The sequence below is a fragment of the Pseudocercospora fijiensis genome (genome assembly GCF_000340215.1).
Source record: "Pseudocercospora fijiensis CIRAD86 unplaced genomic scaffold MYCFIscaffold_7, whole genome shotgun sequence".
Lineage (NCBI taxonomy): Eukaryota > Fungi > Ascomycota > Dothideomycetes > Mycosphaerellales > Mycosphaerellaceae > Pseudocercospora > Pseudocercospora fijiensis.
Genome location: NW_006921538.1, coordinates 3782876 through 3807918, shown reverse-complemented (window position 1 = coordinate 3807918; position 25043 = coordinate 3782876). Strand labels below are relative to the sequence as shown.

General features: G+C 52.7%; 11 protein-coding genes across 11 annotated transcripts; 7 read left to right on the top strand and 4 right to left on the bottom strand.

Annotated features, from left to right (window-relative positions):
- Positions 1–24: 24 nt before the first annotated feature.
- On the top strand, positions 25–2728 carry MYCFIDRAFT_177490 (uncharacterized protein; the record flags this gene model as incomplete). The annotated part of the gene is made up of 15 exons (XM_007931258.1): positions 25–38; positions 71–79; positions 112–135; positions 173–551; positions 578–632; positions 678–906; positions 950–1084; positions 1111–1204; positions 1234–1584; positions 1614–1687; positions 1716–2025; positions 2064–2214; positions 2255–2364; positions 2392–2412; positions 2444–2728. 15 exons carry the CDS (start codon positions 25–27, stop codon positions 2726–2728), a joined length of 2241 nt encoding a protein of 746 aa, XP_007929449.1.
- Positions 2729–2773: 45 nt separating this feature from the next.
- On the bottom strand, positions 2774–9504 carry MYCFIDRAFT_177489 (uncharacterized protein; the record flags this gene model as incomplete). The annotated part of the gene is made up of 29 exons (XM_007931257.1): positions 2774–4200; positions 4222–4408; positions 4435–4515; positions 4542–4575; positions 4603–4675; positions 4711–4769; positions 4803–5301; positions 5343–5518; positions 5546–5591; positions 5675–5720; positions 5747–5766; positions 5799–5937; positions 5987–6022; positions 6052–6260; positions 6283–6991; positions 7015–7031; positions 7076–7108; positions 7151–7172; positions 7209–7260; positions 7299–7351; positions 7377–8553; positions 8584–8657; positions 8685–8746; positions 8775–8880; positions 8911–8920; positions 8954–8994; positions 9052–9291; positions 9324–9415; positions 9444–9504. The coding sequence occupies 29 exons, from the start codon at positions 9502–9504 to the stop codon at positions 2774–2776; spliced, it is 5781 nt and encodes a 1926-aa protein (XP_007929448.1).
- Positions 9505–9539: 35 nt separating this feature from the next.
- Positions 9540–10175, top strand: MYCFIDRAFT_177488 (uncharacterized protein; the record flags this gene model as incomplete). Its single annotated transcript, XM_007931256.1, has 6 exons — positions 9540–9621; positions 9665–9736; positions 9764–9818; positions 9844–10042; positions 10072–10109; positions 10148–10175. The coding sequence occupies 6 exons, from the start codon at positions 9540–9542 to the stop codon at positions 10173–10175; spliced, it is 474 nt and encodes a 157-aa protein (XP_007929447.1).
- Positions 10176–10202: 27 nt separating this feature from the next.
- Positions 10203–13393, bottom strand: MYCFIDRAFT_177487 (uncharacterized protein; the record flags this gene model as incomplete). The annotated part of the gene is made up of 15 exons (XM_007931255.1): positions 10203–10230; positions 10270–10321; positions 10351–10357; positions 10385–10504; positions 10528–10538; positions 10570–10977; positions 11038–11128; positions 11152–11234; positions 11289–11318; positions 11355–11384; positions 11456–11502; positions 11529–11828; positions 11854–11961; positions 12010–13243; positions 13273–13393. The coding sequence occupies 15 exons, from the start codon at positions 13391–13393 to the stop codon at positions 10203–10205; spliced, it is 2670 nt and encodes an 889-aa protein (XP_007929446.1).
- Positions 13394–13433: 40 nt separating this feature from the next.
- Positions 13434–14861, top strand: MYCFIDRAFT_208617 (uncharacterized protein; the record flags this gene model as incomplete). Its single annotated transcript, XM_007931253.1, has 4 exons — positions 13434–13463; positions 13500–13855; positions 13906–14127; positions 14165–14861. 4 exons carry the CDS (start codon positions 13434–13436, stop codon positions 14196–14198), a joined length of 642 nt encoding a protein of 213 aa, XP_007929444.1. The 3' UTR covers positions 14199–14861.
- MYCFIDRAFT_212078 (uncharacterized protein) lies at positions 14134–14861 on the bottom strand. Its single transcript, XM_007931254.1, has one exon. It carries the CDS (start codon positions 14673–14675, stop codon positions 14220–14222), a length of 456 nt encoding a protein of 151 aa, XP_007929445.1. The 5' UTR covers positions 14676–14861; the 3' UTR covers positions 14134–14219.
- A 77-nt stretch (positions 14862–14938) lies between these two features.
- MYCFIDRAFT_78250 (uncharacterized protein) lies at positions 14939–15705 on the top strand (the record flags this gene model as incomplete). Its single annotated transcript, XM_007930770.1, has 2 exons — positions 14939–15018; positions 15168–15705. 2 exons carry the CDS (start codon positions 14939–14941, stop codon positions 15703–15705), a joined length of 618 nt encoding a protein of 205 aa, XP_007928961.1.
- A 1203-nt stretch (positions 15706–16908) lies between these two features.
- MYCFIDRAFT_177484 (uncharacterized protein) lies at positions 16909–18438 on the top strand (the record flags this gene model as incomplete). Its single annotated transcript, XM_007931252.1, has 11 exons — positions 16909–16935; positions 16963–17075; positions 17108–17136; positions 17168–17246; positions 17304–17334; positions 17359–17427; positions 17473–17576; positions 17627–18088; positions 18122–18171; positions 18197–18341; positions 18366–18438. 11 exons carry the CDS (start codon positions 16909–16911, stop codon positions 18436–18438), a joined length of 1182 nt encoding a protein of 393 aa, XP_007929443.1.
- A 23-nt stretch (positions 18439–18461) lies between these two features.
- MYCFIDRAFT_177483 (uncharacterized protein) lies at positions 18462–19325 on the bottom strand (the record flags this gene model as incomplete). The annotated part of the gene is made up of 9 exons (XM_007931251.1): positions 18462–18585; positions 18648–18707; positions 18737–18749; positions 18779–18947; positions 18978–18995; positions 19037–19044; positions 19090–19201; positions 19232–19262; positions 19291–19325. 9 exons carry the CDS (start codon positions 19323–19325, stop codon positions 18462–18464), a joined length of 570 nt encoding a protein of 189 aa, XP_007929442.1.
- A 195-nt stretch (positions 19326–19520) lies between these two features.
- On the top strand, positions 19521–21368 carry MYCFIDRAFT_31883 (uncharacterized protein; the record flags this gene model as incomplete). The annotated part of the gene is made up of 4 exons (XM_007930610.1): positions 19521–19861; positions 19917–20223; positions 20287–20684; positions 20735–21368. The coding sequence occupies 4 exons, from the start codon at positions 19521–19523 to the stop codon at positions 21366–21368; spliced, it is 1680 nt and encodes a 559-aa protein (XP_007928801.1).
- A 595-nt stretch (positions 21369–21963) lies between these two features.
- On the top strand, positions 21964–22681 carry MYCFIDRAFT_101378 (uncharacterized protein; the record flags this gene model as incomplete). Its single annotated transcript, XM_007931250.1, has 2 exons — positions 21964–22230; positions 22304–22681. Coding segments are annotated over 2 exons (645 nt in total), but the record flags the coding sequence as incomplete, so codon positions are not given.
- Positions 22682–25043: the final 2362 nt, after the last annotated feature.

Sequence of the window (25043 nt, the reverse complement as noted above, 5' to 3'; positions counted from 1 at the left end):
CAAACTTTAGACAAATATGGTGCAATGGAGCTCTGCAAGTTTGAAGCGATTGCAATGGTGTGTTGTTGAGTTATTTGAGGTATGGTCTTCGACGTTGCTGTGTTTGATGAGGCGGAAGTCTTGGCCCCTGAAGCCGTGGCGAGCGTAGCTCAAGCCAAAGCGATGCCCACAGCTTCTTCCAGCTCTTATTGCAAACAGGGCTGATTGCCAAGACATACACCATCACGACGAGAGCGACTCGAGCGAGCTCAGCAAGCATACTGATTTGCGCCATGGACCTGGGCAAGGGCAGTGGTAACCAAAGGCTCAGGGCAAGGGACGTACTGAAAGCCGACTCGCAGGAGCCGAACAACTACAGCTGGCGCAAACGAAGACAACCAGCGCAAAAGGATAACTCAATCCACCATGGATCGCTCGTAAACCGCTCAACGCGTAAGCATCGCACAGCATACACATTGCGACTACGGACCGAGAACACGGTTCACGAAAAGCTCCACCACTCGCCACCCTGTAGCAATGCGCTTTGCCTGAAGGCTCGACAGTCGAGGCCTGTTCTGCAATTGCCACACCGTCAAAGCCGCCTGCGAAACACCAAAACAGACCTTACATACCGGCGGAGCACGGACGCGAGAGTGCGCGATTGAAGTGGGCCTTCACAAATGCCTCATGACCGCTAGATCCTGCGCAGCGATGGAATACCACGATGACCGACTCGAATGGGGCTGAAGGTCGTGATGGCATGGAAGACGAGGTGCTGCTGTCGCACATCTTACGTATTGACTGGAACATTTGGCCGAAGAAAGACACAACTTGGACGGGAGCAGCATGTCAGCATGGCCGAGGAACATGGAAAGAGGCTTTGGTCTATGGGCTGATGTCGCAATATGGTTACAAGGGGCTGGTTCGGTTCCCGAAAAGCTGTTAAAGCGGCAAGGCACCGCCGGGGGAGGATACAGCTCGCAAGACTATGCGTCACTGGCCGGCAAGGCACTCGTGTTGAGCCTTGGCACATAGCAAACCGTGCCTGGGATCGTAAGCTTGGGATAAGAGGACTTCTCGCTTTCAGCGTACGACCACTTCATCCGTCGGTAGCTCAAAATCGCAGCCAAGTCCTCATGCGCAGAGAGGATTTGGAACACAGAGTCCGAATGAAGCTGTCCTGAGACCTCGCCACAACATGGAATCCAACAACCAAGGCCGCCGAGTCCTTTCGTCGATTTTCTTTTTCGATAGCACACGCCTCCGCTCACACTTATTCTTCCACGATTGACGCATCCCGGCCTTTCTCCGATCTACCACCCATACATTCAGCCAGCAATGTTCTGCCGAGACCAAGTTGCAAAGCGTTGCCGCACCCTGAGATGCGGCAGGAGGAGCAATACCTTAGAGGCCAGGACCGATCTGAATGGAGCTGAGGCAACTTTCGACGGAGCAACACGAATTCTGCAAGATGAGACTATTGAATGGGCAGAGAAAGAGCTTGAGGCCGTTGATCAACGAGCATGGGTTCGACATGCTGAAGCTGGACCGCGTACTTGGCATTACTCGCGGATCGATCAGCACTTTGGTGCAAGCGACAGAAGAGTTTGGGGGAAATCCAACTGACCTTCCAGAATCAATGTTCGCATCGACACGGACTCATATCATACTCAATCGTCACCCTGGGCTTTCGATCACTTTCCTGTCCGTCACGAAGCAGCGACCTAGCGACGAAGACTTCACCATTCCTATTCTGAACTCGGGCCTCCGCTTCTTCTTCGACTGCTTGCGCTCACAGGAACGAGACCCAACCGGGCCGGATGGCGAGAACATACTATGGTGAGCGAAAGAGCTGAGGAAAACACCCGCAACAAGTTTGGCATGGGAGACGACCAGCCGAAGATAAGCGACTTCATGGCCGCGGTCACCAAGACCATTCATGATTTCAAGCTCGAATCGAAAGGCGGGAGGTCAGGCCGCCAAAGCCAGATATTGCCGGGCAGGTGGGAAGAGTGGGAGATTCCGTGGCCGAGTAGCTTCTTGGGCGTGCTGAGGAGAACAATTCCGGAATCGAAACAGTAAAGATACTGCAAGAGAGTTTGGCGCTGACCAGGGACGCAGGATTTGGGGGCCGATTCTTCGCAACTTCATTGGATCTTTCAAGCAAGTCCACTGCCCGATTCAGTAAATTGCCAAGGGTTATGCTTGCGGGACGGACGGACTTTCGGGAACATTGTGCCTAAAACAAACAGCATCGATACGGAACATAATCGAGTATCAACACTAGGATTTCGAGGACGCCATCACTTCCCAGGCAACATTATGGCAACTCAAGACCTTCGCAAGCGACGAAGAGTCCGCTCAGAAAATGGACTTTCCAGTGGCGTTTGTTAGCACGATGCTTTCCAATAGGTGATTGAAGTGTTGGTCGGAGTGGACACAGCAGGAGCTAATGTTATGACAGCGGCAAAAACATGATCGCCGAAAATCCCTACAGGATTGGATGAGCCGAAGTGGAACGAAGAAAAGTACATGGAGAGTCTTGAAAGAGACGTCGAGGATGCTTTCACGCTTGAAGATGTCAATTCTCCAATCTTCTACCGGCCTATGCATACATGGAAACAGAAGGCCGCACATGCTACGATCTGGCAAGAGCGCTGAGCTCCTCCAGATCACCACAAAGGCCTCTTCAGCTGGACACCGCTCGTGGTCTCACAATTTCCTCCTTTATGCTTTGTCATTACCCTAGCCGATCCAGGTTTCCCAATGCCGCTATCCTTTGTCCTTCATTCCTTCAAGACCCCATTGTCTCATCCGGATTCCAATCCTTCGCTCCATGAACAAACTTGTCGCATTGCTCAATGAGCTCCTGGACGGCGGACCGGATCGCGACATTACCAGGCGCTTTACCAATCGACTCATCGATCTGGCCAGGCACTCCGGTACGACGGTTCAATCGGTCTGGATGCCACTTGACACTCTCCATCTTAAGTGTCTTGCGAAGCGCGACTACCGTGGTTGCCGAATTCTTCTTCTGCAATTCGAAGTCAACGCTGGTTGGGTCGTCCGAAAATGTGATGAGTGTAGTCCGAATCGCAAACGCATCCGTGAAGAACCGCTTTGTCATGACCCCAATGACCGTTGCCGGAGACCATTGTGCGACTTTCTGCTGATTGTATGGCAGTTCCTGGCGGTTCTGAAAGCTGGGCATGCTGAAAGTCGAGTTTGGGCATGGGAACTGCTTATCGTGTGGCGCAAGGGACTTCCAGTGTGCATCGTACTCGGCGAGACGTGATTTGTGGTCCACCTTCGGAGCTGGCCGCGGTGGTGGCGGCATTTGGGCCTGTGGCGAGCTCTGAGGATTGTTCTTGTCCCACCATCCTCCAGCAGTTGTCCCGTTCTGCTGAGAACCGTTGAGTCCGGACGTTCGCTCCGACCAGATTCCGCCTGCCTTGCTGCTTGATGACTGAGACGCCTGGCTGAAATCGAACATCCTCGGCGTAGACGTGGATGAACCTGAAGCAACTCCAGGCTGGCTGGCAGGGACACCGCCCTGCTGCCATCTTGTGAAGTCTGGCGGAGGATCTGCGGATGGCCAAGCGGGCATGCGGAGATCGATTGAGAACCACTCCCGCACGCCTTCAGTCGCCATGAAATGGTCGTCGTCGTAGCTGAATCGCTCCATCTCATCTTCTGCCGCCTTTAGTGCTGCATGCTCCTGCATACCACTTGAGATACTCTTGCACGCTTGCGCAAAACACTCCATCCCTCGAGATGATGTTTCTGCAGCAGTTGTAGGTGCATGATTCAGGTGGCCGAGAAGCTTGCTGGCCTGCTCATACTTCCACTTCAGCTTCGCAAGCCCGACCTGCTCTTGATTCAGAGTGTAGGTCGTCCAGCTACGCGCTTCGTCATGCGCTCGCTGATAGACGGCCGCCAAGTCCGAGAACCATGGTATAGCAACCGGGAACATCTCCTGCCGGAAGTCCCTCGACTGCTTGACAAGAGTCTGCAGAATATCAAAAGAGCCATCTTCCTCGCGGCAGTACTGTGAGATGCGTCCTTCGAAGATTGCAGCAGCGCAGAATGTCTCCCAAGAAGTACCAGCTTTCAGATTGCGGCGGCGGTGCAACGGTAGAGCTGCATATTGTCCCTCGAGGAGACGATACTTATTGACGAGCTCGTCCGCTCGCTGGCGAAGCTCTTCAGCGGAGTTCTTGACTTTCACCATTTAGGTTGTACATTGGGCTATAATCGGTTGGTTTTTGCGCTGTGGCTCTTGAAATGAGGCCGTTGGTTGTCTTTGATCCGTGTAATACGTGTTCAGAGCTTTCGAGTGCAAGCAGTGGTCAGTGTATCGGATCAAGACGACAGAAGCTGGAGAGAGGCTATGAAATGTCCGCAAGATGCCAGTGAAGTACAGATCTGCCTGATCCCCAGCCAATTCACTTTCACACAAGTGACAGGCTTGCCAAGACCCACGGGAGGTAGGAAGAGGACAAAGCTTTGTGAAAACGTGATCACCAAGGTTTCGGCCTCAGTATTGCATTGATAGTTTGCACATCATGTGCGGCCGAGAAATGGATGGCTCTAGGCCTACTCTTTCTTGCATCGACCGCTCACTGGGCAGGTATTCCACATTTGTTCTTTCCAGTTCTATAGATCATCAGGAATCTCATCGTGCTGGCGACCTGAACTGCATAGGCCATCATTTGTCGCCCAGGACACCACGCTGCCAGAGTTGAGACAGAGAGCGGCAACATCGATCAACGGGCAGGCCTCGGAGACAGCTTTGTTCACAGAGCACCATAAGGTGGCTTCACTCCGGCTCCAATCTAGATGTCGGTCGTGTCATTCTCCCCAGCTTGACAGGAGTAGAGGAAGCAGTCATGGACATCGCAGGCCGTATACTGGGATCCAGTTTTTCGGCGTGGCCTTGATGGGCTCGCCTATCCTTGACGAAAAAGCTCGGGGTATCGTGAGCTGCGCAGAAAGTCGTGTGCGATTCAAGCGGTAGTTGAAAACAGGACATCGCGTTCTTACTGATGCAGACACCAAGGTCCGCCGTGTCGTCCAGTGTGCCAGAGGCGATGAACTTATAGTCATCGCAAGACGCTCTATACTTCGTGCTATGGCCCTCGTTTTCACCAAATGAATGCGCAGTGAGCGTCGTGGTGTCGTACTGAGACTTCCACCTTCTGTTAATGCAGGTGTTGACTTTGAATGGTCGAAAAGCACATCGAGAACCATCGCTGATAAAATCTTGTTGCGCAGTGTAATACAAGCCCTGAGCGTCAGGAGCTGCATGGAATAATGTAGTCTCTATACGTTTCGATGATTGAAAGTATGTCCTCGTGCATGACGAATGTAACGTTTCATGTCGGGGATGCCACTCGGCAGTGCGCGGTGCTGGGATAAATGTCCAAAATAAGTCCTATGGTTGCAATGTTCAGCATGAGAAGAGAAGCCGCTCCGAAGCTTGCTTCTCGGTATACTTGGTGTGAGAGTTTTGATTCCAATGAGACAAGTTTGCTGGAATCTCCAAGCAATCAATTGTGAGTACCACGGGCCAAAGTCAGGGGTGGGCGCCTTGCCAGTCAGATGCCCAAATGCTGAAGTGCCCAATCACCCTGGTATATTGGTGGAGAGATATAGAGGTCGCCGGGGGAGATTCAGGGCGGCGTTATTAGACCACATAGCATGTGCTCGATGTCTGAATGTATTCCTGTAGATAACCAGTTCTCATTGATCTCCTTTGTCTAGCCACTTTCAGCCGAAGCAAGAACTCTTGACCGAAGAGAACAATGGCGAACCATCACGTCTTTGATGAAAACCGTGTCTTGACCTGAGCACCTTGTCAACGTGATTCGGATCAGACCATGGACGCGTAGGAAAGGACTCGTGATGGAAGTCGCGCTGTAAATAAGCAATGCTGGAGAGAGTCTTCGTGCAGTAATCCTGAGATACCTCTGCTTGAGCTCCTACCGTAGTTATAGGCAAAGATGACAATGGTAGCATAGATGTAAAGCGATGGGAGAGCGCACTCACGGCGTGTGAAGCCGCTTCGATCACATACATAGATCCACATATCCTTGCTTCAGGCGGGTGGAATTTGCGCAAGGTCATGGCTGTCCATTGAAAATGGATGATACTTTGCAAAGCAAGAGTCAGTTGTGGGTGGATGTGATTTGTGTAATATCGGCAGTCGATGTCCACCTCGTTTGCCCTGTCCCAGCTCCAGCGCCACCGCATTTCTCGTTCTCTTAGACTCGAGTTCCATTCTTCAGTCCATCTCAACCTCACGAACCTCCTCTGCCTCCTCTGCCTCCTCCGCTTCCTCCAGCATACCCAGCAAAGCCCCCTCCGTCTCCACCGCCATCTCAAACACAGTCCGATGAATGAAGCATTCCATAGCAAGATGCGGAAGATAGAGCCTTGTCCGCTTAAACATCCACTCCACCAACGCCGAACTCAACCTCCCTCCAATCACCGGCCCCCTGATCACCGTCTTCCACTGCACGGGCGCGCCAATAGTAATACATGGCGACTTCCGGTTCTCAAAAGGCTGAGTCTGCTCGGCAGCAATTCTCAAATTTGCGACTTCGCGCAAGATATGTTGTTCGAGGAGGGAGGCGTCGCCGTTGCGATTGATGTACGTGGCGATGTTGGCGAGCCATTCGGCGAAGAGGCGAAGCGTGGTTCTTGGCGATACGAGGTTGAGCTTCTCCAGATATTCTACTTCGAGGGCGCGGGCGGTGGCCATGTGCTCGTCGACGATTCTCTTGCAGCCGACCAGGGCTTTGATGTGGTGTGTTTCGTCGGGGCTGAGGGGCGGCTGCTTGACTTCTAGGCCCAGAGCCTGTTTGGCGAACTCGAAATTGGGGGTACGGATGGGAGGCATAGTTGCGACTTTGGATGTTGCGCGTGGTTGTTGAAATCGTGGTTCGAGTCGGAGATGTATTATTTGTTGACTGGACAGGGGTGAAGGCAGGGATCTTGGCGGGACGATCCGCTTTCACATGCGCTTGGCACGACTCGAGTGTGGATCAAGCCTCATGTAGTATTAACAATGGATGCGAGGTATATGGTGAATCACTACTTGTAGTAACTCGACTGGCCAGGCAGTTGTCTCAAAAATGTTCATGGTGCGTTAGACTACGGAAAAGTGCACAGCATGCTTGCTTCAGGTGATACTAAGGAACTTGGGCTTGGCTACTCAATTTGCGAACGCGATAGTATTTTCTCTCGTAGGCTGTCGCTCTTCCTATGAAGCCCTGCCCCCTTAAATCACGCCCACAAACCATGTGTGTCATGCATACGTGAGTATTTCACCCGGCGAACGTAGTTGATCGCGCTTAGGCGCCGATGGTGCCTCAAAAATCAACGTCTAGGTCCACAGCATGGATCGCCCGATCCACCACCTTTGCAGCGGTCATCTCCTGGCTTTGCTCTCCCTTCGCGACCATCAGCCCAGTCAAGTCGCTCTGTTGTGCCCTGGCTTCCTGACGAGCTGCTTGCGCATCTTCAGACTCATACCAGACGATGGATCTCTTGATGCCTGGGATCTTGTGCATCTCGACCACGAGTCTCTCCATCTCCTCCTCAATAGTCGTGTACCTGTTCTGGCAGTTTGGAGACATGTAGCCGGATCGGAATAGAGAGCGAGTCGCCCCCTGCACACCGTAGTAGCTACTTCCAAGGTCGCACAGCATGACTCTTAGCGAGATCAAGGATGGGAAATGTTGCTTGATATGAGCAATACCATTGATCGCAGCGTAGAGGTCGACAGGGTAGAGTGCCTGGAACGTCTGCTGGAGGGTGATCTTGAGATTGATGTGAAAGATCTTGTCGGTGCAGTGACGCAGCTTACGTGGAATGGGGGTTCGAGTGGGTTGAGCTCTGGTGGGAAATGTCGCCGCGAATTGGTGGATGGTATGCTTGGGAAGCATCTTAGCGCACTCGATGTCCATCTCTTGGAGCACTGCCTGCACTTGTGCTGGTGACTCTTCTGCCATGGAGGACATGTAGGCCTGATCTTTGAGTCTCTTCATGAGGAATCCGGCCATCGCTGAGCACATCCCAGGGAAGTCAATTGATCCATCGGCCTGGACATTTCTTCTGATGCCAAACGAGTCCGGAATGTAGAGGCGGGCTGCTCCGGGCCACATCGTGAATAGGGCCATGTCATGGGAGTGTAAGTACGCTTCAAGAATCTTTAGTCGCAGCTCAGAGGGGAGCTTAGAGCAGACCCCCTTGATAACGCCATTGATTCGTGTTTGAGCCTCAGCGGTCTCAGTCGTCAGGCGGTCGTACTCGGATTTGGAGATGGCTCTTGGTGCCATAGTGGCGTCGTGGACGTAGCTATGAAGTTCGAGACTGTCGAAGCTTGGGAACCTCGTTGGAGGCATGGCCGTGGTTGTTTCGATGTGTAGGTCAACACTTTCTCGATTGTGTTGGATTTCGCGCTGTCCGCCAGTGGGGATCAGTTGAGATGTGGATTCTGTGTCAGCAGAAATGGTTGCGGAGTGGATACTTTGTGAGGTGTGGGAACAAGGGGTGACATGGAAATACGGACTGTTAAATACTACAGCTCACGCGATTCACTCGCAAAGGAGCAAGTGAGTTTTCAAGGTGGGTCTGCGGCGGTCTATCAATTGCGTTGGCAGTGAATGTCTCCACTTCGATGATGAATGTATTGTTGTCACATTTTGGTGAAGTGTTGACAATGGGTTTCCAGGCACTGCAAAGCACCCCGAATATGCGCCGGCTGGCCCGTGCTCGGCATCATATGAAACGCCTGGGCACAGCAAACGGCAGCATTGAGCACGCAAATCCAAGCATAAAACTGCAGTCTACAGCTGACCTCCGCTTTTCAAGTTCTTTTCTTTTCTCCTTCATAATCTAGCGGCCCCGTGGGTGGCAGTCGCTCACGAATGACTGCCTTTACGTCCTTCTCAGAGGCGAGGGCGACCACATAACTTTTGCTGGCATACAAACAACTTTTTCATCATGTCGCTGCCGTCCGCAGTGGTTTGGAGAAGAAGGTCAACCGCGACACCTATGCTACACCACCTTGATATGTAACGAACTCTTGATGAAGATCACGCCTGTCCCCTTTCTCCCCTTCCTCCTTGGAACACCACCTTGATATGTAACGAACTCTTGATGAAGATCACGCCTGTCCCCTTTCTCCCCCTTCCTCCTTGGCCTGTCCCCATAATCCTGATGAATGCGCGGTTTTTCGCATATGCGCCGTTCCTGTTGTTTCTGGCGCCACTTCTCAAAAGTGCAAACCGCGGCGCCAAATCTTCCCTACGTGACACCTACGGCTGCCCGAGTAGCACCAGGAACAGCTGCGAGTCGGTGATGGTCAGTGGATGCTCACGAAGAGCTACGGTAGGTTTCGGGAGACTGACACTGCGAGCATACCCATCCCCTGAGTACACGAGCTGTAAAGGCGCGACTACTTGGAACGGAGATGCTGACCGAGGAGCTGACAGCCACAGCTTGTACAACATCCGTCATAGACGATTCCTACGGCTTCGAGCCACCGAGAGATGATGGCAACGGGTCTGCAATGCAGAAAGGATCCTCAGTATACAGCAGCGGCGCACCGAAACGCGATCGCCCAAGCCAACCTCGGTGAGATCGACAGAGCCCTTATACGACAAGGCCAGAGTGCCAGGGGTACCACCGCTTCAGATCAACAACCTTCTCAACCAGCGAGCTATTTGCGAGCATACCTCTTCTTCTCCTGGTGGCATTTGGGATGCGAGGCACGCAGGCAAGATTCTCACCAACAACCGAGCGTGGACTCGCGGCCCCCTTTTGGCGACTACGTGACGAATACGCTGTGAGGCAGAGCGAAACTGCGCTCGATCACTGGGACTACACTCGGGGGAAGAAGGATGGAGAGCAACAAGTCACCTTGCTATCTCACTCTAACAATCAGGATCAGAGCACAGAGACATGGTTGGAATTTGGCAATTGCAGCCATGACCAAGGGGCGGAGCGTAAAAGGAGACGACGGCGAGGTATCCGGATGATTTTGAAAGAGAGGGATGTGTAGATCTGGTGGGATACGTCTGTTAGAAGAAACTGGAATGCGAGGAGCTTCGGCCGGAGAAAGAGTGGGAGCGAGGATGAGAGGGTGATGGCGATATGCAAGGACAACATCACCGTCCAAAGACGCGTGACGCCGTCTCATTGTATTTTCCACATGCTCATTCATACCCAGTTCTATGCCAGCAGCTGAATCCATCAATCGCTATTAGCAAAATCCAACAACACCGATATTCCCAATCCTCCTGGGACAGCTGCCACTGCCACTGCACCTCAGCCGCTCACAAATGCAATCAAACCAACCCAAACGCCCCTCCTCGTCCCCATCCATTTCACATTACACCCCAACCTTAACACCGCCCCTCCACTTCCCCTCCTCCCCTCTCAAAATTCCCTCCCCAAACAACCCCTCCACAACCCCCTTCACAGCCCTCACCTCCCCCTCACCTCCAAGACAAACCATCTCCTCCCAAACAAGCACAAGACTCTCCAACGCCCTCAAATTCCCCGAAATCTGTTTATCCTAACGCGGAAGAGTTCCCATCCCAGCGGCATCGAGCGCGTGGTCGAAAACTTCTTGGCCCAGCATGGAATAGCCGAGATCACGGATTTGGCGCGCGGCGTAGTATTCCGAGGTGCGGCGGAAGTGGGTGATGGCGGTGAGGAGGTTTGTTTGGAGCATGAGGCCGGGTGGGGGCATGGTTGGGATGGGGAGGCCTGGTGGCGGAGGTGGTGGTGGGTTTTGGATGGAGGAGGTGGTGGTGGTTTGCTGTTCGCTTGGTAGCCAGGCGGAATCAAAGAAGTCGAGGTCGTCGTTTGCGTTTGTGTCTTGTGTGGTGGTGTAGTAGTCCATGGTGTCTTGCTTCGGCTTCGGAGTCTCTTGCTTCTCGCCTCGAAGGTCTGCGAGTCCGGTGCGGACGAGGTTGAGGATGTCTTCTTGCGACATGGCGATAATTGTGGTTTAGAGAGTGGGTTTGTATTGCTGGTATTCCTGACCGAGAAGTATGGTGTTGCTTGGGAGGCTAGGTCTCGAGGGCTGTTGAGGTGTTTGAGGAGACGCAGAAAGCGCAGATTTTGAAGTTAAAATCTACGTTCCCAGTGAAAGTGAACAGTCTCGCGGTGCTGCTGACGCATGGCTTCAGATTTCACAATGCTTTGTATCTTAGAGTTGAAAGGCGGCCCCTTTGTATCGGCTTTGTAGCGGAGAAGCATTAGGAAAAGACAAAGGCTATAACGATTAGCGATACTCTTGTGGTACTTTGGCATGGACGAACTATCTGCATGGCCGTGTATCTTGCCCTTAGCTTGTTAACGCTCGCATGCCCGTCGAAAGTGTATGCAGTCTTTCCAAGCATGCAGTCGTAGGTAAGAGTAAGTCAATCACAATCTCCTGTCTAGTAAGGCCCCCGACCACAAGCCCTGAAGACTTTCAACTGCGATTTCAAAGCATCCGCGCCATTTCTTCAGTCATCGGAGCCATGGCATACTGCTCCTCCTCCAATTTCCATCTCTCCAGAATCTCAGTGACGTTGACTCGATTCTGTACCATTTCGAGGGTAGTCTCATTGATGCTGGCGGTGTCAGGAGGTTCGTGCACTGACATCTTCCCCCCCAAAAGTGGCGGTTGCACCAGTGGATCTTCAATGACTCCAACAGACCAGTCATCCCCGGTCTTTACGAGCAGATAATTGGCGTAAGACCACCAGACAAGACTTTCTGGATTCTTAATGGCATCCAGATCATCCCAAGAGAGCCAAGGAAATCTGTTCGAACCTTTAGCCCCGGGGCTTCAAACGGGCGGACATCACTTACCTTCCGTGATCATCGGTCGCGCGGTCGAATAATGCAACATTCAGCATGTCATTCGCTCCAATGCCATTTTTACCGGTAGCGTACCAGGCTCTGACATTCCATGGCCACCTAGGTGGCGTCAGCAGTGCGAATTCTCGTCGAAATTTTGTTACTCACTGTGGATGTACGAAGCCATTTTGATCGATAATCGGCCTTCGACGCTCTGCGTCTGGTGAGTTCTGCCCGCCTAGCGCGAGGTGAACAATCTCGTGGTAAGGAATCAAGCAATTGGGCCTCATCTGCTGGAGTCGCTTTCCAACGTGCTGGGGGCGGAGATCGAGTTCATCCACGCTATTGGGGATCAGTTGAGGATTACCTCCGCAGAGTATGATATGACCATGGCTCCTGGCCGGATAGACCAAACCTGGATTCGCAAAACTATCATCAAACACGCGTGCCACGAGGGTTTTCTTCATACAAGGGTGCGTACTACCTGTCCCTTCATCGACGGGCCAAGGCGACCTGGCGTTGCGAGTTTCCGGCGAGGCATCACGATCCTCAAGCCAATACTTGCTGTCTTTTGTCCCGCCCTCGGGCGTTGGGTACTCGGTGTGAACAGTGGAGTGAAAATACCAGTAGCGATCTGCCGTAGTCAGTACCCTTTCACAAACGCTCCATACTTGAAACGTACCGAAGTTCTGCCCTCGGCCATGCATTCTCTCATGCTCTCCCAGTGTTACAAAGCCTCGGGATGGATCATGTGAGTCTCTGAGTACTTTGTTTCCCATAGCATCAAGAAGCGGCGAATCTTCGAATTGCTGGTACCAATAGCCTCCTCCACAGAACAGCTTGGCTTTGTAGTTAGCATTGCCTGGAGTATTCACAAAGTCCCAAAAGATCCGCATGTTTTTTCGAACTTCCCGCAATCGGAAGCCGTCGATTGAGTTCGAATATGGAACTCGGTCCCATCCTTGACTGTCAACACGGGGTGCGATGCCTAGAAGGGCGAGAAGCAGCTTCCGCGTCCTGCTGCTACCTTCGTAGCTTGGCGTGTCCAGTGCAACTACGGCTTGCGCATGCATAGACAGGATTTGCCACCACCACTTGTTCAAATGTGTATTTGGGTCATTCGGGTAGTAGTAAGCATTGCAGCCTCCGTTGACGATGTAACCAGGCTGAATGTCGAAGACATCGCCGATGCGGAGCAGTGCGTTTGCGAAGCCGGCTGAATATACCAGAATACTGAAGATGAGTGTCCGGATCTGCATCGTGTATGCGGGACTGCGAGTGCGCAGGCCAAGTACTGTGTGTGATTCAGATGTCGGTGTGTGATGGTTCTTGAAAGAACTGAGTTCTTGGAAGATGGACAAGAGATGCAAGCATTGATCGAGATGTTCATTGATCTTGTCAGCTTGCATGTGAGTGACACATCCGAGGAACGAGTCACATGTGCCTGCTCAGTCGAAGCTCGAGAGGTGCATGTGATGCAGACTTCAATGAGGTTTCGTGTCTTATTGGGTGCGGTACCAACATCGAATGCAGAATAGAGAACGGTGTCCATTTCATCAGATACTTACCCTCGATTGGCGTAGACAGATGCGATGGGGGTTTCAAGGTCAGGCAGCAGCGAGGTGCAGGAGTAGAACGGGTGATAAAGTCCTTCCGAGATGTTCTTCGTTGCCATTGATGTGGCCCGATCTGGCGTCAAGTGTCTTCTCAATCCCATCCTGGCCGAAGGTAGCTCAAATTCTCCTGTAGAAAAGATACCAGAAAGGCCTTTTCGCTCCATCTTTTGGCATGCCTGGCAAGTTCGACCCCAATCCGTCATGAGGACAACTCAGCACCGGCACCGGGAGCAGATGCAAGCGCAGCACTCGCCAGAGAGGAAGCCATGTGGCCAATACATCAACGGATGGCACACCTTCGAAGCGCCTGTAGGACGAAAACGTTTGTGTTCTGGATCACCATACATCTCGCTGATGAGAAATGAGGCAGCACCACATCTTCATCGCGCCGACGTCCCGTTGGTCTAGAAGAAAGGCAGCAGCCGCACGCCATCGCACATTGTACAAGTACAGCGCACGTCACGGACCGCGCCCTCATCTCCACGCGAGGCCATCCCCAGCGCATTCGTCACTCTGCATACCTGTTCCGGATCCAGCAAGGATATGAGTTTCAGAACAAACGCCGCATTTGCACTGATTCCAAGCTTTCGGACACCGCTCTCGAGAAGCGCTCGGGCTCGGTCGATGGTCTCGTGTTGAGGCAGGACTGGCGGTGGAATGTCGAAGTGATGTCAATGGACCGAGTGTGTTACATTGCCATCACGCAGGGTGGCTGGTTCCCACACATCGACACACTGCTAGCTTCGAATGTCTTCGTTCGGACTATCTCGGACGGTGGCTGGCGAGCCCATCCGGCTGACGTGGGAGACGTGCTGGCGAACGCAGACGTCGGAGCTTATCGTAGTGCCCCGTGCGACAGGCGTGATCGGCCATGCTCAGCGTGGGCATCCGCAGCGTGATCAACCCAGTATCACACGTGTAGAGCAAATGAATTGGCGGACGGAGCGAGCAGGAATAGCAGCCTGACCTGCTGATCTTGGGATGCCGGCAAATGGGTACCGAGCGGGTGTGGCGGTTGCAGGAAAGCTTCGACGACGGCAGATTCTCAGATTCAACAGTGACGTCGAAGAGCAGGTCCGGCCATGATCGTGGACTATGCAAATCATCAAAAGGAACGGGTTGATGTGGCGGGGAGGCATTGGGCAGCGGCGCGTCGGCCTCAGGTTCCACGGCCAGGATCTTCCCTCCGATATGGCCGAATGACAGCCTCACTTGCATGGGTACCTCGACAACATCCAGTCCAGAACTGCATCTGCTCCCTTAAAGCGTGGAGATGTGGGTATGGAAAAGCGCGCATCATCTCTTGCTCCGCTTCGGCTCTTGACGTGTATAAGGAGATGCATCTGCGCGGTCATGAATCAGTTTCTTACTTTGCTCGCGCGTCACATTTCTCGTGTCTGCTTGCTCTTTTCCCCGGTTCGACCGTCGAACGATCCTTGATTGCATTGGGGAGGTGTTGAGGAGGTCGCTCTTGTCCAGCCATGTCGAGGCCGAACGACGCTTCTGTGAGGTACATACCACCTCAGTACCAAAATTATAACTACAACGAGCAGCTGTCACGGTACGGGGTGTGCAGTCCGAATCTGACACATTGTCCACTCACAGGTTCGATAGAATACCGTCGCGTCGCTCGTCACGCAGTCCATCTCCACGTCGCTCCGGGGATCGAGACAGGAATGGGAGACGTCGACGATACTCCAGTCGTTCCAGATCACGGTCTCGATCGCCACCTTCACGATCGCGAAGAGACTCCAGAGTGAGCTTCGAACCCACTCCGGTGAAAGAACCGAAGGCATGGTACAAGAAAAAGACGCTTTGGGCATCTCTGGCCAGCGTTGCATCAATTGCCGCCCTAGTGCCCATCGCCTACTCCGCTCATGGCAGTTTGAGCTCAGCAAAGGGCTCGAATCGCAGTGCCGACGCCTCCCATCGAGCGGCCGATGCCGTAGAGAAGTCTTCTAAGGCGGCTATCAGGAGTGCCGATGCTGCTGAGCACAGTGCAGAAGCTTCCGAGAAGGCTGCCGTTGCTGCGCTACGAAGTGCAAGTGCGGTGGAGAAGTCCTCAAAAGCTACCGTCCTTACTGCCATGGCTAATGGCCACATGGACGCCGAAGGAAACTACATTCCGCCAGCCAAGCCGAAGGCCATCCAAGCGCCCATCCGAGATCAGAGGTTGTTGGATTATGAGCCATTGAGGAAGGTATTCAATGCGGCAGATATGGTGACGGGGCACGCAAAGGCGCGGTGACTCTCCAGTGATGGCGGTGAGGTCAATGGAGAGCCAGACACGCTGTCCCGATCGGTGGACATTGATGACCAGCATATCATGAGGTGGCTTCTGGGCGTTCCGCATACGCATTGATCGATGCCTCATTGCTTTTCTTTTCGTCCAGCGTTCCTGCATCGGTGATGTGCTCGGAGAAAAGCCTATCGAGATATGTCTCCATAAGACAATGATGACCGAAACGATGACTTGTGTATGCTCTCCCTGCGCTTGTACTCCAAACGTTGGGTCATAAATCCAACACTCATTTCGAGATTCTTCGTGTTCCAAATACAGTCCCGGCCCTGTATGAAGGTAAACTCAGCAGAGGTCTTCAGACCGCCCACACTCTTCATATTCGAGCTGTCCTGTATACACTGCGTCTGCGTCTGCGTCTATGCAGCGCCACTTGCGCGCCGGCCACGCACTTCTGGGGAGAGCTGGAGGGATCTTGGTGCATAAGTCGGCGGTAGAGAATATCGCCATCGGCACCGGAGTGCAGAGTTGGCGGGCGGGATCTCGTAGAACGCGTCGGGGCGAAGGCGGCGGCTCGTGGGGAGAGGAGGGTACGGCGGCCCCTGCATGATCATATGGCCGTCTTGTTCCAAAACTCAGCTCGTGATACGTAGTGGCATGTGCATCTTGGCGGCCGACTGTTGTCGTGTGTTGACGCTTCGTAGAGTGGGAGAGCGATGCAAGGAAGGGAGACTCGAACCATGTTTTGACGCTAACCCAAATGTGGCATCGCTGACAAGGATTGATGGCGTTGCTCGAAGGGCTTGGCATAATCTCTCTTTCGCGCATTCAATTCAACTTCGACTTTAAATCTCTTTCCAAGTCCACCATCTGCACTTCTCCCCGACTCTTACGGCGGCAGGGCTAGGCAAAACATCACCTCACCTCGTGACACAGCCGTTTGTTGTGGAACCTACCCGAACTTTTACTCCAGCTTCAGCTGTTCTGGTGATCAACTTTCCCATATAGCGACCGCAATACAACGACAACCATTTCCAATCAGTCAAACTGTGATCCATGATCGCATTTTGGTGTGCTCTGCATTGTGCCACTTTGTCAGACAAAATTCCCCTCAGCTCAGGATAAAGCGAACTTGTGCAGGCATGGTCAGCTTTGGCTTCTAACAGCGTCTTTGATCGCATGGATGGTGCCGCGAGAGGATTCCAAGTTCCTATGGATACACGATGCGAGGCTAAACAGGTGCCGTAGCACGCGCATATGTTCGAGCCTACCGAAAACTATCTACGCCAGCCAGATGACCGTGATTCCCCCAGCCAGTGGCTGAAAAGTGCTGCAACCACGGGCGTAGTTGATGCGAGGAGTCAAGAGCCCAAATTGGCGTGGCGGAGGCCGGACAGGAACATTTGGGGAGTCGTACAGCCGGAGAGGATCATGGCGCAAGTGTTAGACGGCTTTGAACATTGACAGCAAGGCCGGCAAATGCAACCTACATCGCGAAAATCCGTTTGCGAGGCATCCGTCTCCAACGCAAGGCTTGGACAAGACCGATGGTGAGCTGCTTAGAGGTAAAGAAGTGACCCAGAAGCACACCCGCCAGGCTGAATGAGGAGGGCATTGCGTGACGCTGAGTCAAGGTTTGTGACAGATCTGGGGTGCATCGAGCGATTGACATCTGATCGCAAACACGATGGCGTCTCGACTTTTCGATGTTTCAACGAGAGTCTGACTGACGTGAACGATATGCTTTGAGGCGTAGCAGGATACTGTCGCAGTCAGGCTCTATGGCGCTTAGTTGCGATCGAGGTTGTCGAAGTCTGGTTCGAAAATGCTGAAACCCGCCTAAGGTCATACGATCGTGAACCCGAAGCTTGGCAACACGAGTCAGAGCCTCCCGGGATTCATAATAAATATCGGTCACCATGTGGCAGAGCATTTCCTGCATACAGGAGCACGACAACAATTCTTGGAGGACCGCCAGAGAAGCACGAAAAGTTGCAAGACTTCCAATCCTCGAGATGTTACCAGATACCCAAGAACACAGCAGCGAGTCCGTGCAGGATCTTTTCAAGACGATCATCGACCTTCTCCGCCAGTCATCACCAGTGCCAGAGCTCAGAGTGCCCAGCCGAAGCCCTTCAAATCCACCAAGGCTGTCGGTAGAGGCAAGCAGCAGTCGAAAAGCATCACCGAGTCCAAACGGCAGAAAGCGTTATTATACACTCATATTGGAAGGGAGTCGGCATGAGGATGCACAGCCTCCACGAAGCATTCCAGAAAGAAGCCCGCTCAGGCTTGTGGCAAACGGGCCACGAAATGGTCGATCGGGAAAGGCAATGTTAGTGAATGAAAACGCTCTGCATGACGGAGAACGGGGCGGAGGGTCTGAGGAGCAGTGATCCGTACACGATGGGCTTTTGTATTCCAGGAGTTGCGGAAATGGTCAAGGAGCGGAGGGATTTGAGGGGCGGCTAGCCAGTGCGCATGTCAGACGATGTCTGAGAACATAGGCTCCAGGATAACAGCACATCCGCAGCTGCAATCGACATTGCTTGGCCGGATTTGGATCTGCTATTGGCATTCGTTGGACCTGAGGCTTCCGCTGCATTCGCGCCGGCATTGCCAATGGCGGCGTCTGCGCGGTACGGGTGAGATGGTATGCCGCGGGCCAGCAGTGAGTCTACGGTATCGGGAGTCAAGCGAGTCTTTATTGCACAGCGGCACGAAATATCGTGCGTTGTATGAAAGGATCGCTGGAGAGCAGAATTCTAGCCCTTCATCCATCTCGGCTCACCTTCCTCGCTCTGACTGTGCCAAGCCTTCCTAAAATAGGTCCCCTGATCCCTCTGCCCTTCCTCCGCCATTACTCTGTACTCCTTCTCCCCTTCATCACTTTTGCAAGAACAACACCACCTTTTATTAATCGAATCGATTCGCTCGCCGTAACATGTCACGATCCCAGCTTCATCGCTTGACTTGACTCGAAACACCATCGCCATCTCAGATCGATCCACCTGATCCCGGCGTCAATCAATGCTCTCACAGACTCACAGCCGCTTCATCGAATCATCAACCACATATCTACATGGTGTATGCTCTGGCTCATTGGGACTGGCGAGGCACACACTCCTGCTATGGCGCTTTTCAGGTCTCCGCTTGAAATCAGTACATGGCCGACTTTGCTTCTCTGCATTCCGTACAGCTCGCGTACGCCAGTATCGAGTCGGAAAAGGCGTTGACAGGCCTGACGTCTTCTCAATCATTGCCGCATGCACAATACTGACTACATGTAAAGTAGTCCACTCGAGAAGTTGCCGTGATTGACCTATCCCGGCGTGCCTACAAGCCTGCCTGGCACAGCACTTTGCAGGCGAGAGAAAAATCCCGCCGCTGCACATCCAAGCTGCATGAGATTTCCGTCATTTCTGAGTCTTGAGAAATTCCGTGCAAATTTTCGAGGCCCCCAGGTCAGAGCTCGCTGGGCAATCTCCGCCGCTATAATTCCTTTCTTAAAACATGCATGCGACGACTGTTCGACATGAATCGGTTTCAAGAATCTTAGCAATTGGCTTTTGTCACAGCCACACATTCTCTGACCATCTGCAGCATCTACAGCTCTTTCCTGCTGACATCATTCGTCCAAAGGGTCAATAGATGCAAATTGATATCGCAGCTGAGTAGCGAGATGAAGGTGTAGGTGGATCCGGTCAATCAACCTTCAGCCCTCTAAGATGACTGATGTAAACCCAGAGCGACCCCATCGCAAGCAAAAACCTCCACCGATTCCGCTCCTGCGTCTCGCTCAAGAGAATCAGCGAAGATACAGGATGAAGAAGTCCAGTCTAGTCGATCTCAAGCACAAAATCAGCGCCAATACCCTCGAGAGTGCGGACAAGGACACAAAGACCTATCGAGACATTCGACCAGAGGATAAAGAAGCATACGATTCCCAAAATGAGTTCCTCGCGGGCTCGCCGAGGAACTTGCATGGCGTCCAATGGGTGCTTGTAGTCAGCAGCTTGATATCCCTCTCATTCATGCTCGGCCTAGACACCACAATCACGCCCGTCACCCAGGCATCATTCACGAACAGCTTTCAAAGCGTCAACCTGCTTGGCTTCAGCAGTGCGGCTTTCTTCCTCGGTGCCGCCACGACTGTTTTGACGTGGTAAGCGGACGTCCAGGGCCATTCGGAGGATCACACCAAGCTGATTACTTCACAGGAGTCAATTATACGGAGTTTTCGATGTCAAATGGACGCTAGTCATCTCAATTATCGTCTTCGAAGTTGGCAGCATCATCTCAGGCGCCGCACCGAACATCAATGCTCTCGTCACCGGACGAGCTTTCTCAGGCGTTGGCGGCAGTGGCATGGCACTTGGGGTATGGTCAATGCTATCTTTGACGACAACGGAACAGGAGGCACCGTTCTACATGAGGCTCCCAAATCTGGCGTGGGGCATTGGTATCATTCTTGGTCCAATCATCGGAGGTGCCTTTGCACAAGGGAGTGCAACCTGGCGATGGGGTGTAAGTACAAATTTGCGCCTTATGCTCAATACGATGCTGGATGGGATATTAACATGGTCGCAGTACTACATTCAACTCTGCGTCGGCGCCATGGTTGCCGGATTGCTGGCGCTGCTGCTCCCATCAAAGCGTTCGCAACCAAGGACGGGCTTTCGAGATGGCATTACCAGTATTGATCACATCGGAACGCTGTTGATGATCTCTTCCCTCCTGTGTTTCGTCCTTGCGATCAACTTTGGAGGGCTAAGCTATGCCTGGAACTCCGGCTCAGTCATCGCTCTCTTCGTGCTTGCAGGCCTTTCCAGTATCACCTTTGTCCCGCAGCAAGTTTTCGGCTGTCTGACGCACAACACAATTCTTCCCATCGCGATACTAAAGGAGGCGAAGATCTGGACAATGTTTCTGCTGCAAGCGTGCTCAGCCACGGCATTCTTCGTGGCCTGTTACTTCATTCCGCTACAGTGAGTCAAGCCATCACACATTCTACCGCCAACCCTAATCAGTATTGCAGCTTTCAATACGTAAAGGACGAAACTCCTCTGGAGGCTGGCGTACACCTACTCCCGCTCGTGATTCCGACTTTTGCCGCTGCTATGATCAGCAATCAGCTGACCAGGAGAAATGCACTCCTCGAGCCCTGCCTACTGGTTGGAGGGTCACTGGTACTAATTGGCAGCTCATTGATGTACGGCGTGGATGCTTACACCGAGAGCTCGAAGATCTACGGCTACAGTATCCTCATCGGCTCTGGTGCCGGACTATTCGTCGACACTCCCCTACTTGCTTGTCAACAGCTCGTCAGTCCAGTCTTCGTGCCTTCTGCAATGGCGCTGATGGCCTTTGCTCGAATTGCGGCGCCAGCGATAGCACTCAGCATTGGTTTCGCGGTGTTTTTGAACAATGCGCAAGCCGAGATACAGAGTATGCTTCCCAACGACCGATCTTACCATGCAACAAGCATGTTCGGAGGCGACGCCAGGCAGTATCTTGGAGGGTTAGACGTCAGAACAAGACATCAGATCATGCGTGCTATCGCAGATACCCTGGCCGAGCCATACGCTCTGGTGATTGCCAGCGGAGTTATCGCTCTCACGTCGGCAGGCTTCCTCTTCTGGACAAGACTCAATGTTCGTGCGAGGCAGTAATACAGAAAGTACCGAGGTTTGAGACAGCTCTCAGACATCGTCCAATTACAATGCTGTTGCTCACAATGTAGGGATGCTATTCTTTGACCATTGTTACAGACCTGAGACATTGCAACAAAGCCTCTCAACGCCACCAACGGCTGGCGTTCGGCCCATCATCCGAACAAAGCGAGAAATGGATCATCTGCCGCCATCGACGACATCACCTCAGTCCCCGACAATCTCAACGGCAACACCACCTGAAGCGTTGATGTAATGCTCGACCTCGCCGACAGAGATGCCACCTCGCAGCGGCCAATCGCCATCAACCTCTTCAGATGAGGAACACGGACATCAAAGCAACAGCTATGCACTCAAAGACTACTCCCGAAGGTGGAGCGGAAGAGCATGTATCGATATTTCAACCTGGTGTCCAACCAGCGATGGATCAAGCAGACTACCATTCACCCCGATCGCAGAGCACACGTTCATTGCCTCCACTCAACTCAATGCTCCTCTATCTTCGTAGACCCGCACTTCTACCATGGGGCTTCTCGACAACATCGTGTACTTCATAGGCCAAAAATGGTTTCCACGCCCCCAACGCACGCGCATCAAGCCGATGGAAGTGCTCTGCCTTGGCTTCTCGCGCACAGGTACAGAGTCGCTTTGCAACGCCCTCAGGACTCTGGGCTACAACGGTGTCTACCATGGGTACACCGAGCACGGCCAATCCGGCGACTGGGCGATGTGGAACAAGGCGTGCATGGCAAAGTTCCGTGGAGTCGGCAAGTTCGATACCGAAGACTGGGACGATCTACTGGGCGACTATCAAGTTGTGTCGGATATGCCTTGTATATTGTTTGCTAGGGAGTTAATCGAGGTAAGGTGACAACTTTCATCTACCATGACCATGATGCTTGTGATTGATCATCTCATGCTTATATCACAGCTAGGCCTACCCTAACGCCAAAGTCATTCTCTCCACCCGATCCTTCCACTCCTGGCACCGAAGCATCACATCCGTAACCCCACCGCCTTCAGCTCGATACCTGACTTACTTCCTCTCCTGGTTCCACCCCGCCACCCTCGTCCAAGTCTACACGTCCGCATTTCTCGTCGTGTGCCAGAAAATGCCAAGCTGGTCGAGAACCTCCATGAAAGCCGCTTACGAGGAGCATAATGCTTTGATTCGAGGTTTAGTCCCAAAGGAGAGGTTGTTGGAGTTTCATGTGAGCAAAGGTTGGGAACCGCTTTGTGAGTTTCTTGGGAAGCCTGTGCCGGACGGGGTGCCCATGCCGTGTGGAAACGGTGGGGAGGAGTTCAAGGGACGGCATGCCAAGTTGTGGATGCGGGAGTTTTGGCCGGCGATTAGGAATTTTCTCGTTGTGTTGACGTTTCTTTTGGCTTTTATTGTTTATGTGGTGTTTGGGTGGTGGCTTTGAGGTGGATGGAATACAGAACGAGGTTCAAATTCAGATCAAACATACATGGTTACAATGTTTGCCTCCCAAGTCAAAACCAGAGGGCGCAGTTTTTGTCTCTGTCATAGAACTATGCGTAGGGCAACTTGAGTGTCAAACATTACCGTAAAAACACCCGTCGCAAACATCTCTGTTTCAGACAAAGACCTACTTGTCTCTGTGCCTACGATGCTGGCCTTGGGAATCAATTGATAAGCTCCAGCCCGGCCCGAGCAATAGACCTGTGCTCTCTCACTGGTATTGGTATATTCTGAAGCTTGCATGTGACTCAGCATTTTCGTATTCACGTGCGCGCCTCACAGCACTGAACACGTGAAGCGTGGAGTGAAGTGAATGAGGTGAATTCGTTCACAAGCGTGCCCGAAATGACAATGCATTCACATGCGAATGCAAAAGCTCACCTGGCATTTCCTATATATAAGATTTTCTCCGACCTCTTCGACTCTTTCTTCTACACCCCACTGAAGCCACACAAGTTGCCTTCACGATCAGCATCCATCACGATATACCATCGGTACCATCCAGTACTACACATTTCGGCTACGATTCGAATCAACAATAGCAGCGCATCAAAATTGCTAGCACCGTCTCATCACCATCACCATAAACAACATACCAGTCGCCACCATGAACGCTTTCTTCTCCTTCATCGATCGCGTCGTCGACGAGCAAGCCGAGCTCGTCGTCAACCAGCTCAGCATCCCAGATCTGAAGAGAATCGACGTCAAGATACTATCGCGAAAGCTCACCAAAGCAGAGCTTCTGCAAATCGTCAAGAAGAACGCAACCCACGCCATCTTGCGATTCATCGAGGCGGCGAAGCGCAAAGAGATCGCGGAGCTCGCAGCAAAGAAGTTGGAGAGCAGAGGCACTGTATTTCAACGCGATGACCATCACGGCGGGAACTACGCCTCCCTAAAAATCGACATCGATCTCGACTCTAACGAGGCCATGCTCGAAAAGGGCCTCTCTGTCGTCTCGAAAGACTGGAAATCCACGATCTCGCTCGGCAACATTGCAGAACAGCTCAAGGACAACATCAAGGCTCTCGGCGCTCTGGAGAGACTTGACGTCAAAGGCAGGCTGGCGCACGTCAATGGCGCAATGTCGATTTACATCAGGGAGAGTCGCAAGGCTCGAATTCTGGAGTGGGTTAAGTGGCGCTTGGAAGTGGTTGTAGCTACCGAGGCGGAGAGTACCACCGATGAAAAAGTCGAAGGGACAGAAGGAGAACAGGAGCTTCCAGGGGTCAAGGCCATCGCTGTCGAAGAAGCTAGGGCGGCCGAAGGAGAAGTCGAGGGGACTGAGTCTACGGACAAATTGGGCAATGAAGCAGTGGGTGAAATACGCATTGAGTATCAGGGTTGGGACAACTGTACCATCTCCTGAGCATCGCCAAAGCTGAGCCCTCAGAAGCGCAACTAGCGGGAGGAAAGCAGGGAACAAGGCTGGAGAGAAAGCTGCTTGTGCTACTCTTCCTTCGAGTCTTCGGCTGGCTACAAGATCCTCGCGAAGCCCACCTTCCTCTGCTTATCGACCTGATGCAGGAGGAGTTTCAGATGTACTTCTGGGACATGCGCAAGTTGCCCAAGAACAAGCAGGAGGGTCGCGACGCCCTTCAGCTTCATGGTGTCAGCAACCAGATCATTCGTCAGCACCCTGTACTAGATAAGATACGCAATGCAAAGACTCCACTCCCATCTCTCTATCGCCTCCTCTCTATCCCCTTCTCCTAAATACCGCCAAAACTAGGCCTCCCAAAGCACAACCAGAGGAAGGAAAGCACGAACAAGGCTCGAGACGAAGCTGCTGTTCCCACTACCTAAGATACGCAATGGAAAGACTCAATCACCATCTCTTTCTTCTCATCTCTTAAGGACCACCAAAGCTGAGCCCGCGGAGGCGTAACCGTAGGGAGGAAGGCAGCGAATAAGGCTCGAGACGAAGCTGCTGTTCCCACTACTTAAGGTGAACAATGAAAAGACTCTATGCCCATCTCTCTATCCCCGTCTCCTGAACACACCGTCAGCTAAGCCTCCAAAAGCGCAACTAGAAGCAGCAGCGGAGAAGGCTTGAGAGGAAGCGCGTAAGTTTGTGACTTTCTGAGATACGCAATGAATTCCCCAACTTCCCAATGATCCATGTGTGCCTTCCCTCCTATGCATAGATAGAGCGTCCAACCAGAACTTGTGGGAAAGTAGAGATTTCGGGC

What these genes read in the sequence shown, in the direction of transcription:
- MYCFIDRAFT_212078 (XM_007931254.1), bottom strand. Translation starts at nt 14,675, where the DNA reads ATGCAAGTGAGGCTGTCATTCGGCCATATCGGAGGGAAGATCCTGGCC.